Here is a 19336-nt window from a genome sequence, read left to right as displayed (position 1 = left end):
TGCGCCGTCGAACATGCTCATTGGTGATTTCCAGTACGTTTGCTACAGGAAACCAGCCTTTCTGTCCATCAGATAAACGTATCCCCTCATACCATCCTATGGAAGGCAAGAAGAGACAAGATGAATAAACAAAAAACAAAGTTGGAAAGCATTCAAACATGTCAGATGCGCTTCTAATGAATGGAAGATACAGTGGGACCAGGCCCACATTAAGAACACATAGGGCTAAAGCAAACCCAAGGGCCCCCTTCATAGTAGCCTATCTTGGTGCCACAATGTTTTCTACCGCAGAAATAATTAGTATTTTTTTGTTAAAAATGATATCTTTAACATACACACACAGAGATACAATGTATTGTATCTCTATATAAAATATAAAAAAATATTCCAGGCTACAACACATTAAGAGCATAAATGCATTAAAGGGATAGTTCACCCAAAAATTAGACTTAGCCCATGATTTACTCACCCTCAAGTCATCCTAGGTGTATATGACATTCTACTTTCAGAATGCCAAGTTGCACTTAGACTTAAAGGGATAGTTCACTTTGAAATTAAATTTTGGTATGTTTTAGCTTACCTCAAGGGCATCCAAGATGTAGGTGTCTTTTTTTCCGCAGTAGTTTCAATTTTGATATTTTTAGGTCAAACCATTCTTGTCTCTCAGTCATTTGATGCAGGTCTATGGACACTGTGTCAAAGAGCATGCACAGAGTCCAAATTAAAACAATTCCCCATCATCCAAATTAAACAATTCCCCATCGTAAGTACACATTGATGGCCTAAGACACGAAACGAGCGGTTTGTGTGAGAAAACGAACAGTATTTATATCGTTTTTACCTCTTGTAACACAGCCACGTCCAAGTGATCTGAGGGCGCGGGCGCATCCTGGTGTGTGACGTGTGCGCAGACTGGTGCATAGAAATATATACACTAGATGTCGAAGAGGTCAAAACGATATAAATACTGTTCGTTTTCTCACACAAACCGCTCGTTTCGTGTCTTAGGCCATCAATGTGTACTTACGATGGGGAATTGTTTAATTTGGACGATGGGAAATTGTTTTAATTTGGACTCTGTGCATGCTCTTTGAGACAGTGACCATAGACCTGCATTATATGACTGACAGACAAAAACGGTTTGACCTAAAAATATCAAAATTGAAAAAAGACACCTACATCTTGGATGCCCTTGAGGTAAGCTAAAACATACCAAAATTTAATTTCAAAGTGAACTATCCCTTTAAGTGGAATCCGTACGTATGTTCATTTGGCCGGAAGCTAGTTATTTTACTTTATAAAGTTTTAAATATGGATATTTTTCTTAAAGTCATTGCTTCGCTTCAGAAGGCTTTTATTAACCCCCCGGAGCCGTTTGGAGCACTTTTATGATGGATAGATGCACTTTATGGACTTCAAAACAAAAACAGCAATTCACTGCCATTATAAAGCTTGGAAGAGCCTGGACATTTTTCAATATAACTCCGACTGTATTCATCTGAAAGAAGAATGTCATATATACCTAGGATAACATGAGGGATATTTTTGGGTAAACTATCCCTTTAGCACCAGATATGGTCAAAGCAAACAGGTTTCAAACAGAAACTTTTACACATATGTTTGCCTTAAGGTGTTTACTTTAAATAGTTTCAAGGTCTTCTTTCTGTCCTTAGAAGAGGAGAATCATCAGGGCTGGAATGGGCTATAATTCAGCCCATTCAGACATTTGTTTCCCCATTAAAGTTTTGCTGGGGTAAGGGCCTTTAAATTGGAATAAATAATTAAATTAATGAATAAATAAAGTACAGAAACAAATAATAGATATTTTTGAATATACTGCATAATTAATACACTATAATAATATACTGCCTAGCCCTATTGTTAATCCGGCCCTGAGTGTGACACACCTTCGTTGGTTTTGCGCACAACGTTGATGATCTCTGTGGGCTCCAGATTTAATTCATCAGCTTGGTTTGCCACATACTGCTGCACACACTGCACCTGAGGGCAATCTGACACACAAAAACAGCCATGTGATTAGAAAGAAACTGATCTGAAGAGAGAAGTGAACATGATTAGCAGGAAAATCAAAGGCAAGCACTAACATGCCCCATGTTGCTCACATGAGTATAATCCTGAGCTGAAATAAGCACCCACTCTTACCCCAGTCTTCATATATGACTTCTTCTTGATCATTGATGGTGCCATCGGGATTTGGGAATGCTGCCAACCACCTGTGCAGGTCAGATCTGATTGAAGAGAAAAAAAGAAATGACCTATACAGCTTTAAAATCAGCATACATCCTTAGATAACCCTGGAAACAATCTGAAATATTGCTACTATATTATATATCCGCTATATGAACTATATTGGGGCACCTGACCATAACACTGTAATGACATTAATGACGCAAAGACATTCCCCCCTTTACAGCTGTAACAGTTTCCAATCTTCTGGGAAGGCTTTCCATAAGATTTCAGACTGTTTCTGTGGGAATTTTTGCCCGTTTATCCAGTAGAGCATTTGTGAGGTCAGGCACTGATGTTGGATGAGAAGGCCTGGCTCGCAACCTCCGTTCCAGTTCATCCCAGATGTGTTCGATGGGGTCGAGGTCAGGGCTCTGTGTGGGTCCGTCAATTTCTTCCACACCAGACTCATCTGACCATGTCTTTACAGATCTTCCTTTGTGCACTAGGGCAGTCACACTGGAATAGAAAAGGGACTTCCCCAATCTGTTCCCACAAAGTTGGAAGCATAGCATTGTCCAAAATGTCTTGGTAAGCTGAAGCATTAAGATTTCCTTTCACTAATAGTAAGAAGACTAGCCCAACTCCTGAAAAACAGCCCCACACCATTATCCCTCCTCCACTAAACTCTAAACAGTTGGCCCAATGCAGTCAGTAAGGTTCTCCTGGCATCCGCCAAACCCAGACTCGCCCAGCACAGAACAGGTTTCCACTGCTCCAGAGTCCAGTGGCACCGTGCTTTACACCACTGCATCTGACGCTTGGCATTGTACTAGGTAATGAGAGGCTTGCATGCTGCTACCTAGCCATGGAAACCCATTCCATGAAGCTCCCGCCGCACAATTTTTGTGCTGATGGCAGTGGAAGTTTCGAAACTCTTCAGCTATGGAATCAGCAGTTGATTGTTGAATATCTAGCAGGGATTACATTTCTGACTTATTGCAAAGGTGGCATCCTATTACCAATACCATGCTTGGATTTACTGAGCTCTTCAGAATGACCATTTTTTCCACAAATGTTTGTAAATGCAGACTGCATGGATAGGTGCTTGATTTTATACACCCGTGGCAATGGGTCTAATTGAAACATTGAATAATTGAATAACTGTTATAATTTAATTTAATAATTAAGAGGTGCGGTGATAATACTATTGTCCGTATAGTGTATATATAGTGAGAGAAAAAGAGAAGAAAAAAAATTATATTGAATGGATGGTATTTTATGCCTTCTTGATAGGCACATTTTATAAGATGTTCGTTTTTTGTAAGAAATTAATACCTTAATTCACCAAGAACATTAAATTGAGCAAAAGTGACAGTAAAGACATTTTTAATTTTACAAATGATTTCTATTCTAATAGAAAATGTTCTATTCATCAAAGAATCCTGACATTTTTTAAACAGCACAGCTGTTTTTAACATTGATTATAATAATAAAAAATGTTGCTTGAGCACCAAATCAGCATATTAGAATGATTTCTGAAGGATCATGTGACACTGAAGACTAGAGTAATGAGGCTGAAAATTCAGCTTTGAACATATTCAAATATTTTAAATTAAATTATTTCAAAATTATTTTATATTACTGTTTTACTGTCTTTTTGATCAAATAAATGTAGCCTTGGTAAGCAAGTGTTCACTACCCCAACAGTAGTGTACTGTGCAAAATACCAACAGAAAATGACTTCTCTTAAAAATGAGCATATGGATTCAAAACATAACAGAGCAATGAACATAAATCACGGATGAGTAAAATGAATAGCATATGGTTTATTTATAATTTCACGCACTGTGTGGGAGCTTTCAGAACTCTCTCAATCAGGCGTCCCTGGTGATTCTCCAGCAGGGTCAGACAGAAGCAGTGCTCCAGGCTGGGGACAGCTGTGTCCTCCCCAAAAGGCTGCACCTGGACCAGGGAGCGATGCGCATGATCAAGGACTACATACCGCTCAGAACTGCAGCACAGAGAAAGAGAGGTAGAAATAAATGAGTTAAGTATGATTCAGAAAGTATGATTGAATTATACATCCATAGTAAATGCAAACAGGTGTGTTACTTTTTGTAAAGGATAATGGATTAATGATTAATTATCATGCAGTGTTTTGTAATCCTCAAAAAAAAAAAACAGAGTAAAGCCATAACACAGACAGGTTTTTCAGCTTTCTACCTTTTCTTGCTTGCAATGACAAGCAGGTCGTTGAAGAGAAAGAGGTAGACCGGGCTGAATTTTGGGCGGAGGTTCAAGAAAGTTCCTCCTCTGTTTATTTCCTGCACCTCTCCTCGTTTCTCCAAGTAACGTGTTTGAGATATAATTGGCACTGCCTGAATAAATTATTCAAAGATGAAAATATTTAAACAAATAAATATATACACAAATAAAAATTCAATATAGAAAATATTTTTAGGATTTTAAAACATTTTTAAAAAAATGTTATGGCTTGATTAAAAAAGGCACTATTTGTTGACACTATTGAAAAGTAATTAGTGTGAGACTGATCATGTGACATTCTCAAATCATGCTGGATTACATCAGGCCTTGCAATTCAAACATCTGTGTTAATTCAACTTTTCACTCAATTTGTTAAGATGAGAATATAATTTATAATAAAGGCATTTTCATTAGTGGTCTCCTAATTTCATAACTGCAATTGTTATCATTAATATATAACATTAATCAATATACCTCACCTTTAATTTGTCAAACTCCAGAATACCATTAATCTGAATTAATTCCTCCATCTGCCTCATTTTTCCAACTTGAGTATTACATTCTTCAATGATCTGTGAGGATGTGCGTGACAAGTTATATAAGATAACATCTGACAACATAAAAAAACAATAAAAAAAACAATACGCAGCTATAACAAAACATTCTTTCCATGCAGACGAAGGAATCTGATTAACATTACAGACATAATTAAACATGACCTATTTTGGTTATTTCATGAAAATGGAAGAAAATAAACAAGAGACTCAATGTTCTTTATTTCTCTAGAAAATGCTAGAAAATCCAGCTTGTTAGTTATCTTTGACTCCATAAAAAATATGGCAGGCTTATTTAATCTGAAACATCATTTCTAGTGACCTGACCCGCATTTAACCTTGTGTTCCACTCTCTCCCCCTCTTTCCCCTCATTCTCGCTCTCTTTTCCTTTTATCTTCCTCTCTAATAGGCTATATTGGGAACAATGAGGTCTAGTTTGATCATGGAACAATGTGCTAAAGTGACTTTATAATAAAAGGAAAAAACAGGGTCCATCATTTACTGAGATCATGGGATGTTTACCTTAGACACAGAGTCATGAGCTTTTGATGCAGTTTGTTCCTTATCCGCCCCAACGGCCGTTCTCCTCAGGATGTTCTGATGAAAAAAAGGCATTTTTAAAAATCTAGACTGCGTTCATTTTACCTCAATCACTTTAAGATAATTCTGCTTGATTATAATGATTGCCTTGCAACCCACATGGAGAAACAAAAACAAAAAAACACACCCCAAAATAAACAGAAATTGGTTCAATAAAGAAGAATTCCAATATACACTATCTTTTAGAAGTTTGGGTTCAATAAGATTTTTCTTTATGTTTTAAAATAAGTCTCTTATGCTCGTCAATGCTCTATTTGATCAAAAACTTGGAAAAAATGGAAATATTATCGCAATTTAAAATAATTATTTTCTATTTTAATATATTTGAAATGTAATTTATTCCTGTGATGGCAAAGCTGAATTTTCAGCATCATTACACCAGTCTTCAGTCAATATGCTGATTTGCTGCTCAAGAAACATTTATTATTACTATCTAATCTATATTTTTGTGGAAACTGTAATACATTTTTTCTGGATTTATTGATGAATAGAAAGCTCAAAAGAAACAGCATTCATTTGAAACAGCTGATTTGAAATCTTTTGTAACATTAAAAAAGCCTCTACTTTGTTGAAGAAGAATTCCAACATTCCTTATGGCCCTGTTTACACCTTGTATTAAGATGAGTTTTGGTCAGTCGGATCACATGTAGACAAGGGAGACATACTCGTTTACACCTGCTGTTTTAATCCGTCTCTTTTGTCCACTTTCAACCACTTCCGTCCTGATTTTTTTGGGGGAGGGTCTATTGGCAGGTAAATGTACGTGTTTTTTTCACATCTTTCGATCTAATGGACAAAATAAGCTCGCGCAATTTACATATGAACGTGCACAGAAACGACGGAAAAACATACGGAGATCATCAGCTTTCATTTATGCTCCGAGAGCCGCATTTTTCATTGAATGCATTGGACACTACAAATCCGGGTAAAAACATTTTAACGGCATTTAAATTTGAAGGAAGCAAAGGGACCCGTCCATAGACCCTCCCCTCGAAGTAATCAGGATAGAAGCGGTCAAAAGTGGACAAACGAGATGGATTAAAATGCCAGGTGTAAACGGGTCTCCCTCGTCCACTTGACCGACCAAAACGCATCTTAATACCAGGTGGAAATAGGGCCTTCGACTACCACTGGACGAAAGTTAAAAGTGGACAAGTTCAAAATCTTTTAGACCCTGTTTACACCTGTATTTAGCGTCATTCACTTGTGATCCGATCGACCAAATTGCATCTTAATACCGGATGTAAACAGGGCCTATGTGAATTATTCACCCACCTCGATGAGCATTTTAATGCGTGTGATTCGCTGAAAGGGCAGCAAAAGGAAGGACATGAATGGCAGTCGTTGACACTTGGGCGACTCCTGCAGTCGGGTGATAACGGTCGCAAACTGAGTGTTAGTTTGCCTGTGATAGATATTAGGCAAAATAATAAGTGAGTGTTTTAAACATTTAAATGGATATGAACAAATGAAACAGAAATGCCTTTGCTTATGTGTGTTGACGTATGAGTTTCTTACATTTGATTACTGTAGGTCTTTTCCTGATAAATCTGATTTCGAACATAGTCAATATATGCAGGGAAATGATGCTGGGAATGATAGTGGATGATATCACAGATGTCAGAAATGATAATGTTCTCATCTAGACGTTCCTCCAGGTCCTTCAGAAACCTGCGAAAAAAATGTCAATAGACAATTGGTATTTCCGAATGGATGATTGAGACTGCTGTACGGTACCTTGTTTTACAGGCTACACTGGAGCATTAGACTATTAATTGATGATGTACTATGTATCCTGAGAGTTCATATTTAACCGTTTTCTACTTGGATTCATTTAATTAATATCAAACCTTGCTGCCTCAGCAAATTCTGATGGGTTACACCTGGCAAATGCATATCGCAAATATAGTCTTTGGGGTTCGTGTAAACAAACAAAACTAATTTGTGGGGATCAGGCAGTGCTGTTTCAGCAAATCTAAACTGTAAATGTCTACATTTCACACACACAGACACTCACCTCTCGCTGACCTCTTGGATGCGCAGGATGTTTGAGAAGAGGGTTTTTTTGTCCATGACAATGAGAGTGTCATTCAAGTCACTTGACTCAATAAAATGCTCCGTTAACACACGCAGAGAGCGCAAATATGACATTTCTGATGTGATCACCTCAAACATGCTCTGCACACAGAAAATGGAAACATATAGTTATTTAAATGCAATTTAGTCTCAACAAAATGTGAAATCTTGATAGCTCCGTTTTTTTACATTCACTCTTATTATCTACTTTATTGTTATTTTTTATTATTATCATCCTCTTTATTCTTTATTACACTTATAATTTGGGCACGCTGTCTCATTCTGGTCACATTTCATCTTAAAATCAAAAGAAACAAATATTTTGCATCAAGGCAATAAAGCATGTTAGGACTATCAATAATTCCGGCATATTGAAATAATTCACATAACAATTCAGAACATATATATATATATATATTGTATACACAGTATATGTATATATTATATAGTATATAAGTATATATTATTCAGCTTTCGTGAGATTCACCCTCTCCCTACTTCCAGAAGTTCCTTTCCCATCATTTCCATCCTGTCTTTCTTCTTTTTTCCATTCAAATCACATTTTCCATATTTCCAAACACAATTCTTCCATAATCCTACTTCTTCCATAATCATCAAAACTCAGCACTTGCTCTTCCCAGAAATGCGTGTTTTTCTCTGAGTTTTATAGCACATTCATTGAGGATTTCTGCTCACCTCTTGATACTTGCACTCCTCTGGGCTTAGGGTTTCCAGGATACCACTGTCTCGTACCGCTGGCTGATCTCGCCATAAATTGCTCTGCTTTTGAATTGGAGTGTTAGTGGATCTGGAACCTTTCTCTCCTTTTTCTGGGCTGACTGTGAGTTGTGTGTCCATCTGGAAGTCCATGCTGGTCTTACTGATGTTGCGACATACTGTCCTCCTGATCTCCTTGTGTATAAATGTTTCTGTGTAAAACTGATACAGCTCTGCAAGGGTCACAAAATATGGCATTAAATTGTAGGTGAAGACATAATTTATTCTTTGTTTTAATGGACTGTACAATTTCTCAATAGTGTTTTTTTATTGTAAACATGCATGAGGTCTGTCTTTCAACATTTTCAGTTTAAATTGATGATGTATTAAATACCCTCAGAAATCCCATCTTCCAAGTCAAGAGACTGTTTGCGACGTGGGATGACTCGTGGAGGCCTGGACCTGGAAGACAGAGATTGAGTTACACACAAAGTAAAGACAAATATGACAGCTGTGTCACTACAATATTAAAGCTTAAGAGAGCAGAAACTGTTTGAGGGATGAAAGGTAAAGAAAATACTTTTCATTGGATCCACATTTTTCCACATCAGCCCCTTCACTGTCATTCTCATCTGTTGAAGAAACAATTAAGTACCATAAAACAGACACTAAATACACTTAATAAAAGGATTCAAACACCTTCTTTACAACTGTATTATGAAACATTTCTGAGTGAAACAGGATATTCAAAGAGAAAAACAAAAATGTAACAGGACTTGATTTTATCGATCAGGATTGAAAAGTGGGTGTTGAAAGAATTTGTTCTGAAGAAGAAAGTCAGTCATACAGGCGAGGAAACAAAAACTAGAAGAAAACCTTTTAAAATTGTTTTAGTTAACAGAAATAAAGTTGAAATTAAATCAAATTAAAAAAGCTTAAAAACCTAATATGAAAATGACAAATATAACTAACTGAAATAAAATTAATTTAAACTGAAGTACTAAAATTGCTAAAACTAAAGCTGATATAGAAATAAATTAAAGCTAAATAGAAATATTAAAATAATAATTATAATTAAAATAACAAATGCCACAAGCATTTGAAAATCTCATTCAAAATACTAATAAATACTATATAATAGTACATAATACTAAAACAAGACTGTTTGGAACAACATGAGGGTTTATGACATAATTTTAAAGAATGTAAATAGGGTCTATTTTGATTTCATGCCGACTTTCAATGTTTTTCTGTACCTATAGACTTGAGAGAATAACTGCTGAGGCGTCTTCCGTTCTCATAGGTCTTGGCTGGTGGTGGTGGTGGAGTTTTCTGTAGTCGAGGACTGCCAGGTGGGCTGCATTTGTTAAAGGGCTGCAGAGGCTGAATAATGCGAGGCAGACACCTGTTTTCTAAAGGCATTCTGGGAGGAACGGCTGGAGGGGAGTCCTTGCTTGTTGCAGTGTCTGGCCTCTTTTGAGGTCTAGGTGGAGTGACCACCTCCAGGCTAATGTCATAAATGGACTCCTCCTCCGGCACCTCCAAAGACTGGGCTTTGGAGACGTTTGGAGGAGTCTGGGGAAATGGGACAACAGAGGTGATCAATGTCGGAGGTCCAGGGTCTGATTTCCTCCTCAGCTGCTGCTCTATTAGGCTACGAGCCTCCAGAAACTTGCCTTTTTTAATTTGCGGTGCCTCGTTCTTGTTCTCACCATTAGGTAATGGCTCACTTAAAGACTCTGCTTCCTTATCTGACCTTATTTCTTCGTTCTCGTCCTCTCCTGCTCTTTCATTCTGATCCTCCGTGTCACTGAATTCGATCTCCTCATCCTCACCCTCATCCTCATCTTGCTCACTTATTGGCACCCACACAAGCTTCATGCCAGGCCTCTGCAGGTGACACACACAGCCGCAGTTCTTCTCACACAAGGACTCTGGAACAGGGCTAGAATCCTGATCTGCTCGCAGTTTGCCGCCTTCTTTTCCATCGGGAGCTAGAAGAAGACATGGATTCTGGTCAGGGTTAGGCTTTTCTGCAAATTCCAACATGAAGTTGGGTCAAAAACATTATGCTACTTTGTCCAATCGCAACAACATTGGAACAACATTCCTGTCGGAAAATTCAATCCTAACCATATCCCTGAACCTAACCCTACCCTAAAAGCAGAGGGAAATTATATATGAATAACACTGATGTAGAAGCACCTAAACCTGGTTTGTAAGCCTAAACTTGACATAAACTGTAAACTTGTCCCTCAAATCTGATTGGTTGATTGGAATGTTGATCCAGGATCAACAAAGATGTTGATCCAAGAACATGAAATCAGGTTCTGCTGTCCAATCAATTAATTGTTTTCAACAATATATTAAAAATGCCATTCACACATACAGTGACTTAAAAACAACTTTTCTATGATGAGTGTCTTTAATTTCAGTACTAAAAATCATTCGGAAATATTTCACAAATGTCACGATGATATAACTGTCTTGATATCATAATAGAGAAGGGTAAGCTCTACCAGGACATTTCATTGTAATTGTTACAGTAAAATACTGTTGAATGTACCGTTTTTAGAAGTAAAAAAGGCTATAATTTACAGTGAAAAACTGTAAACTGACATTCCCACAAAAGTTTTTGTTATCAGTTATGCACATTTGGTTTTTATGTTACATTTTCTGTTGTTTAATGGATGTTAATTGCATTATTTTAGTGTCATGTCATGTCATGTGTGTTACCATGATGGTGTTGTGTTTGCGTGAATGACTCTGTGCACCTTCTGTGCAATAGTATAATTTAGCTTGTGGAAAGGCTACTTGTGATGAACTTCTATATGATTCTTCATGTGGCTTCCTCTTTAACACCTGCATAATTATGGTGGTTGTCAGTATATGTAAAAACCTACAAAATAGATTTTAGTAGCAAAGTGCGTTGTTGGATTTACTGCTTCAAATTGCAATTTTCTTGTTTGTAAATTACAGTTTTATACTGTAAAATTTACAGGTTGTTCTGTAAGTATGTTTAAATTTGTACTGCATTTTTTACAGAACTATTCTGGCAACCACAGCTGCCAGGATTTTTTTTTTTTTTTTTTTACTGTGATATACAGTACTGTGCAAAAGTCTTAGGCACATTAGTATTTTCTATATTGCATATAGAAATCTCACTGAATTATTACAATTAATGGCAAAAGGAATGTTTGGAAACGTAAACTGATATTTTCTACTTACACACTACAGCAATAGAAAAAATTTTTTTGGTGAAAATACTAACATACCTAAGACTTTTGCACAGTACTGTATATCCTCTGAAGCAGATTAGTTCAGGTCATAAAATGCTTTGTGGTGCGACACGGCAAAAAAAATGGTACAGACCTTAGTCAGGCGTTGAGCGTTCAATGGATTTTACTGCTGTTTAACAACATACCAATTGCTCAGCTGACGAAACGTCTTTCGGTTAAAAAAAAAAAAACTTTCAATAGGCAAAAACTGCATAAAACAGTTTTAGAAGTTGTGACCTGTGAAAATTGTGTGATCTAGGACCTTTATACAGTGCGTGCCATTGTAAAGACTGTACGTCTATCCCTCACAGCCTCATTTTCATCTACTTTAAATTCAATATGGCGTCTAACCTGACTAAGTTCTATTTATGAATACTACAGGCAAAAAGCAATGGTCAATTTTGGGATATTGCTTCCAAAACATCTCTTCTTTCAGTCTACTGGAAAGAAAACATCCAAAACGCACATTTAAGTGTTTATTACACAATAGTTATGTCTGTAAATTTTGATAACAATATATATCTTTAAAGACAGTATTCTCAAAGTGATTTTTTTTTCTCATGCAGTGAGCCAGAAATGTCCACTTCACTAGCACTTACATACACCAAACTTTACAGTTTTATTCAATCCATATTCCAAATGTTTTTACAGGTTTTACAGATATCCAAAATCCCTTCAGTAAATAATAATAAATAAACTTTAACTCTGGTATATCAACATAAATGAAACAAGAATTTTTGAACCTGGCTTTATCCAATGTTCAGATTTCTATATGATTTAATCATATACTACCTCATTTACATATTTAAACATTTTGTATGTTTAAATATGAACAATTTGTAATAAAAATTTAATGTCTTAATGTTCTATGATTATTAACTGGAGAAGTGTGGTGATATCCATTAGTTAATAAAGTACATTCGACCATATTCTGATCTACAAGCCTTAGTAGCAGAACTATGACTGTATGTCACTGGAATCCTCTAAATGTCAGGTTGTTCCAGAAAGGCTTCATATCCTCCAGGGCTATAAAAATCTTTGATTACCACCTCTTTTTGATCCCCTCTTCTGCTTTGATTCTTCCACCTCGGCCTTTGAGCCTGCCGTTATCAGTGCCGTCAACTTCTGCATGGAACCTTTGCGCTGTGTCTGTCCCTCCTCCCCTTCCTTAGCCCGCAGCTCTTCAATCGCCTCAAATACATTTTGCTTGAACTTCCCAAATGCTCGTTTTAGCCCTTCTGCCATTTCACAACACCGGTGCCTGACCAGCTAGAAACTCTCTCTCTTGGAAACTGAACTAGTTCAACGTGTATGTCAGGTTAAGGGTGGGAATGTGGTTTATTACCCCAATTATCACATAAAGGCCACTTTGCATGTTAATTCTAAGCCTCCAAGTCACACTAGCTCAGTTAACATAATTGTCACTGTAAAAGAGTTTTATGAACAATACATTACATTTTCAGATGATGTCCAACAGGAATGTTAAGGAAGTAAAAACAAAAGAAGGTCAAGTTTTTCCCTATATGGCTTAAACTTTGGAATCGCCTTCCTGGGAGTGTTCAGTGCACATTCTCTCAGTATTAAATCCAAAACAAAAGGCCTTAAGTGAGGCTGACATCTACAGTACCATCTCACTAACAAACTGTAATAACGTATTAATATCTATATATGAATACGTTATGTCAAATATATATGCAATCCTGATAATATTTATTTTTTTAAATTAGTTTTTTAAAAATGTTAACGTTTTTGTCTTATGCTCACATAAGACTTATACAGTTAAAATATATATACAGTAAAGATAAATAAAACGGTAAAAATAAATATTATTGTGAAATATCATTATCATTTAAAGTAACTATTTTCTATTTATATCAAAATATGATATATATTTAAAAAGTCCTTTGTTCCTGTAATGACAGGCTGAATTTTCAGCATTACTCCAGTCTTCAGTGTCACATGATCCTTCAGAAATCATTCTAATATGCTGATTTGCTGATCAAGAAACATTTATTATTATTATTATTATAATTATTATAATCAGTTTTACTATCATAATTTTTTTCCCATTTTTGTGGAAACGGTGAAATTATTTTTAAGATAGAATATTTTTTGTAACTTTTGTAACTCTTTTTTTGAAAATCAGTTTAATGAGCTTAATGAGTTTTGCATCAGATGCCAGACTTATCATACTTTTGTTCTGGTTTTAAGTGCATCAAATTCCCAAAAAAAAGTAAATTCCAGAAATCAGGGTTTCTACCAAAATTAACTATATATAAACACCATTAGGGTAGTATTCAAATTACTTAAACCATGATGCAAGATTTTAGTCATACTGTTCATCCCTAATATGTATTGTGATGACTTCAAAGTGTTTGCATACAGTTGCATCAGGAATGTCACAGACATTTTCTTCAGTAATTTTCAATCAATTATATATATATATACACTACTGTTCAAAAGTGTGGGGTCGTAAGATTTTTTTAACGAAATTAATACTTTTATTTAGCAAGGATACATTAAATTTTAATCAAATAAATGCAGCCTTGGTGATCATAAGCAAAATACATTTACAAATCTTATCGACCCCAAACTTATAAACGGTAATGTAGATTTAATGTAATTGTTTCCAAAGGGGGGGTTCTTTTATCCCCTACACCCCATCTGTCTGTGTTCAGCAGACAACACACACACTATAATCCCACTGACTGACCAAACAACAACCAAGAAAATGACCTCCGATGTGCCTGAACCATGGTTCGGTGAATTAAAAAACTAAAAGAAATCAAAAGTACAATAAAGTTGGAGTTTTAATTAGAAACTGAAAATGACTTAAGCACTACTGTATGTAACACAAATAACTTGCATTTCTGAATGTCACACACACACAAAGCTATGTTGTAAAAACAAACTAGCAATTTACATTCCAATCTTTCCAAGATTACTAGCAACACTAACACGGAGCGGCAGAGTTTATCCTCATAACACCCACTTAGATGAAGATCAGATTAAAGCTGATTAAAATATGAGTTTAGTAGCTGCTGCCGTTAATTTAACCCTGCAAACGCTTCTTGTTCTGCATGTTTGTCCTTTGTTTCTTTATCTTGTTTCTATGCCTTAAGGCCCGTTCACACCAAGGACGACAACTATAACGATAAGATATAGTGCTAAAAATCTTAATGTAAAAGAATAGCAGAGCCCACACCACAACAATAAAGGTAACGGCACAGATAAACGATATCATTGGAATCACTTTCAGAACGATTTTGTCAAGCTGATGAATAATAAAAACAATGACAGTCAATCAGAATCCACCAAACTGTGAAGAGCTCAAGCATTTAAAGCATTTCACAGCAAACAAACACACAGAAGGTTCCAATGACTATATATGTAAATTCTTTTAGGATGCTTGAATGTTGTACCAGTTACAAAACTGCTTTATTTGTGTGGTAAAGTGGTGACCGATATGGATTTTTTTGGTGCCGATGCTGATGCCAATATTTTAGAGAGAAGGGTTTGCCGATAGCCGATACAAAGCAGATGTAGGCTACATAATATCAGACCATTTAATGTAATCATAGTAAAAATAACCCAAGGATTGCAAATATATTTATTTATTTTACATAATATTCACTAAAATAATAGGAATTAGGGATGCACGATATATATCGGCCACCATATCGGTATCGACTGATATATGTTCATTTTTAATGTTATGGGTATTGGCCCAATAAGAAAATGTGGCTGATATATTAAAGCTGATAAATAATGGATTATTTCCATCAGCTGAGACCCTTCAGAAGCACACTGTTCGCCATGATGGCAAGTCAGTCATATAAGCTACAGTGCATACAATTATACTGAGAACATTACAATTGTGTGCTTGGGACATGGATTTTAATGGTGAGACTTTTGTTTTTGTAATCACCAAAATATATATATTGGTTGTTGGCTTTCAAATACAGTATAAAGAATTATTGGAAATGTTTAACAGGTATTTAAAGATGCAGATTACTTTAATGGATAATTAAAAAATGTCGACCACTAACTTTGTGACTGAATTTTGAGAAAGAAAATTCTAAGAAAACGAGCATAGATATTCCACAGAAGTAGGTCAAAAGTTCCTGAAAATGAAAGTAAATCCACTGTACCTGATCGGCCTCCATCGACAGCACTCGATGTTCCTTCTTGTCTCTCTTGGCTGTCCACCTCGTCTTTCTGTCCACTGTTTTGCCTCGTCTTTGGAGGCAGAGGAGGTGCCCTGTCAGCGCTGGAGAGGGACGAACTTCTCGTTTTGCGCCTGGGCTTAATTGCAGGAGGTCTTTGTTGTCTCCATTCTATGCTGGTGCTCTTTGCTGTATCTGCAGCTGGAATCTTAGGCTCTGGCTGGTTGAATTTGCTGACTATGTTTTTGACATTCCCAGAGCTCTGTGAGGCTGCTCCTTCCACAGATGAGGTGTCTGAGGTATTATTGGAGGGCTTGGTGGGAACCGGGGGTCTTTGTTTAACCTCAGGTTTCGTAGGCAGATGTGGAGACTCTTGAGTAGACATCTTAACTGGTTTTGATAGTTTAAACCAAAGCAACCTGGCCAATATGAGGCCAGGCAGCAGGGTCACCCAGGGCCTTCAATCCTCAACCTGTGGTAACAAACAATAAAGGCTTTACATATGACTGATGCATCAGTTGACCAATCAGTTGACCAATGCCAGATTTCATTAAAAATATTACAATTCTGTCTGATACTGGTGAACTTATATTTATAAGTTATGGTCTATAAATGGGGATGATGAAAGTCTTGATGAAACAGACGTAGCAACAGATCTTTTCTTCAATATTGTGTAACTAATATTGAGTGTAACAGGTTGTGGAAAAAAATATGCCATAGGTTGCGCATTGAATTTGAAACATGAACTTGCAGGGGCGGGGTTTAAGCAGCATTGAATTTGAAACATGAACTTGCAGGGGCGGGGTTTAAGCAGGTGAAATGATTGGAAAAGTCCTGCATACATCACCGGAAAAAATGGTGATTTTTACTGTAAAGATCCAGATATGACAATTTGATTAAACATTACGAGGTAAAAAAGAAAAAAATGAAACGGAGTGAATTTTCATCTCATGCCGACTTAAGCTATTTGTACAGCTTTGTCCAAATTAATTAAAAAACACCTAAAAACAAAAGTCATTTTAAATGCTGTACGTTAATTAATTTGGACATCACTATATTGTAATATACAGAACACTAATATACACTGTTATTTAATTATTCGTGATTTTAAAGATTAAACATAAACATAAGATGATGGCAAAGGTAATCTAAAATGTACAAATCATTCACAAATCCAAAATATGATAAATTAAAGAAGAATCTGTAACATCAGCAAATAACTGATATGATAACAACATATCGTCCAACCCTAGTTTTTATCCTTTCAGTTTCATATCCCGGTTGTAATTGCAACCTTAGTAGAAGACAAAGTCCTTTGATTGTGATGATTAACATCTAGTAACTCATTTAATAAAATAAATAGCACAATGATCTTTGTACTGGAATTACCTCACACAGTACAGGTTCAATTGCATTGGACTTTGCTCTAACAGGCAACAGTCAGACTTTTGAATAAAATATGAGATGAACTTCCAATCAGACTGGTTCTTCTGTGTAACAGCATTAGAAATATGCTGGAAATGTGCTTGCATGTCATATTTACAGTAAGCATCGTATACTCTGACCCCATCAGATTCCAAAAGACTTAGAAATGCATGATGGGATTAAAACCACACAATTAGTGGTTTATCGTTTTATGGTTATTTCCCCCTTATGTAAAACTACACTAAACCATTTTAATAACTTAATTAGCTTAACTTTCTTGGCTTGGAATAATAACCCATTCTGAGGATATTATATGGGAAAGGGTGTGTCAAAACGACTTTCCGTATCAACAATTCAGGTTGAACGTTGGCGTCACTGACTTCTCCAGACTCGCACCCCTCAGACAAACTCAGCAGGTCTGTCAGGTTCTTAGTGTGCTCAAATTTGATATCCTGAACATACAAAGCTCAACATTGCACAATGCTGAAAAGAAACACTTTCCCATGGGGTGAAATAGGAAGGGTGAATTGGTTACCATTAAAAGGGTGATAAATGCTTCTTAATTTTTTACATCCTTCTGATATTTTAAACTACAGTAAACATCCCCTCAAACAACAGGACAAGTATTCCCTAATGGTCAGTTTTTTTCCAAAAATGTGTACAAGACACTTCCCCTCCAATCTATAAACAATCTTTGGATCGGAATCCTCCTTTCCTTTCCTGTTGTGAACCTTGGCTTTGCTTCCAAATTCCTTAGAAACACTGGGATGTTGTGATATACATACATATAAGAAATATTTAATACACACACAAACATGTAGGCTATTTGCAACTGCCTATATATAAAAACAATAGAATAATAGAAAAAAGATTGGAAAAAATATGGAAAAAATAGGCTAATGAAATATTAAACATTACAATCCAAAAGTCAATACTAACAATGACTAACAATGATCTAACAAGGACAAGCAACATGATGTAACCACTGAACCTGTCATTCATTTAGTAGACTATCATTTTATATCTGACTATGGTAAACAGTAGGTAAGATGATGCAGTAGCCTACATATAGGCAACTATATTCACAGTTGAGGAGTTAATTACAATTCATAACTGTCTTACACAGATTACTCACCAAATGTGTCTCACTTTCTTATATAATCCATTAAGAAAAGCGAATTGCTGAAATGTGTCCTGAGTAAATTTCCTCATAAAAACAAAAACATTTGAGTCGCGTGGGGTAACTCTCACAGTGCACATGAACACATAATAGTTCCACAGACATCCATGTTAATACATTTCTTTAAAATGACAGCAACATATCGCCACATTCCTGTGCGAACTTCATATCCGTACGGATTATTTGATCAGACGTTACTTTCGTCTTTCCTCTTTTGTTGTCCTCACCGGTAAATCCACGCGCATCTCCGGCTCTTTGTTTTCCTGCTCTTGAGCATGTGTGTAGGAACAGCCGGACAGGGACAGTGTGATTAGTGCATACCCCTCCTCCCATCCCAGTCCATCCCATCTCATTCCTGCCTGCACAGCACGCCATCCGTCCTTTTGCTGCCACCAAGCGGAGCTCTCTCTCTCTCTCTCTCTCTCTCTCTCTCTCTCTCTCTCTCTCGCTGTGTTTATGTGTGTGTGGTTCAGGAATACCATATTGAACATTATGGGGACAAAGATGGCAATATCCGAAATCCTTGTCCTTGGCTTGTGGGTACATTTTTGGCCCCTATATGAGGAAAACATCTTAAATCATATCAAGTGATGTTTTATAAAATTTGTAAAAATGCAGTTTGCTGTGATTGATAAGTTTAGGGGGATAGAATACAGTTTGCACAGATAGGCCTAAAAATCATGAAAACCAAACAGTTAGGAAATGGCCGTTTTCCCATGAGCAAAACGGTTTAATAAACAAACAAAATAATAAACAGGGTATACATAGCTGTATTAGTGTATACTAGCTGTGAGAATATAATTGCTATAAAATTGCTCATAAAGATACTATTTAGTGACTTTTTTAAAATTTTAAAGGCTTTAAAATTTGTTTAACACGGACAT

The 19336-nt window shown here is 36.2% G+C and overlaps 1 protein-coding gene across 3 annotated transcripts in view; it reads right to left on the bottom strand.

Moving 5' to 3' along the window:
• The window catches only part of arhgef15b (Rho guanine nucleotide exchange factor 15b), a 20006-nt gene extending 1133 nt beyond the window's left edge, over nucleotides 1–18873 (bottom strand). The window contains exons 1-17 of one of the 3 annotated variants that reach the window (XM_081393502.1): nucleotides 18680–18820; nucleotides 18408–18479; nucleotides 15833–16319; nucleotides 9660–10397; nucleotides 8984–9035; nucleotides 8798–8865; nucleotides 8383–8636; nucleotides 7628–7788; nucleotides 7129–7281; nucleotides 6886–7015; nucleotides 5533–5607; nucleotides 4935–5027; nucleotides 4414–4568; nucleotides 4037–4201; nucleotides 2164–2249; nucleotides 1908–2012; nucleotides 1–96 (exon numbers count right to left, since the gene is read on the bottom strand). The exon at nucleotides 1–96 is cut by the window's left edge and continues 1133 nt beyond it. In XM_081393502.1, coding sequence (XP_081249628.1) covers nucleotides 1–96; nucleotides 1908–2012; nucleotides 2164–2249; nucleotides 4037–4201; nucleotides 4414–4568; nucleotides 4935–5027; nucleotides 5533–5607; nucleotides 6886–7015; nucleotides 7129–7281; nucleotides 7628–7788; nucleotides 8383–8636; nucleotides 8798–8865; nucleotides 8984–9035; nucleotides 9660–10397; nucleotides 15833–16232 — 2731 coding nt within the window. In that variant the 5' untranslated portion in view covers nucleotides 16233–16319; nucleotides 18408–18479; nucleotides 18680–18820. Of the gene's footprint in view, nucleotides 97–1907; nucleotides 2013–2163; nucleotides 2250–4036; nucleotides 4202–4413; nucleotides 4569–4934; nucleotides 5028–5532; nucleotides 5608–6885; nucleotides 7016–7128; nucleotides 7282–7627; nucleotides 7789–8382; nucleotides 8637–8797; nucleotides 8866–8983; nucleotides 9036–9659; nucleotides 10398–15832; nucleotides 16320–18407 lie in introns of all 3 variants that reach the window. The other 2 variants (XM_081393500.1, XM_081393501.1) reach the window with 2 other exon arrangements.
• Nucleotides 18874–19336: the final 463 nt, after the last annotated feature.

Source organism: Scardinius erythrophthalmus, assembly GCF_964197995.2.
Source record: "Scardinius erythrophthalmus genome assembly, chromosome: 18".
Classification (NCBI taxonomy): Eukaryota; Metazoa; Chordata; class Actinopteri; order Cypriniformes; family Leuciscidae; genus Scardinius; species Scardinius erythrophthalmus.
Note: the sequence above shows the minus strand (reverse complement) of the source record. Positions and strands in the feature narration are given on the sequence as shown.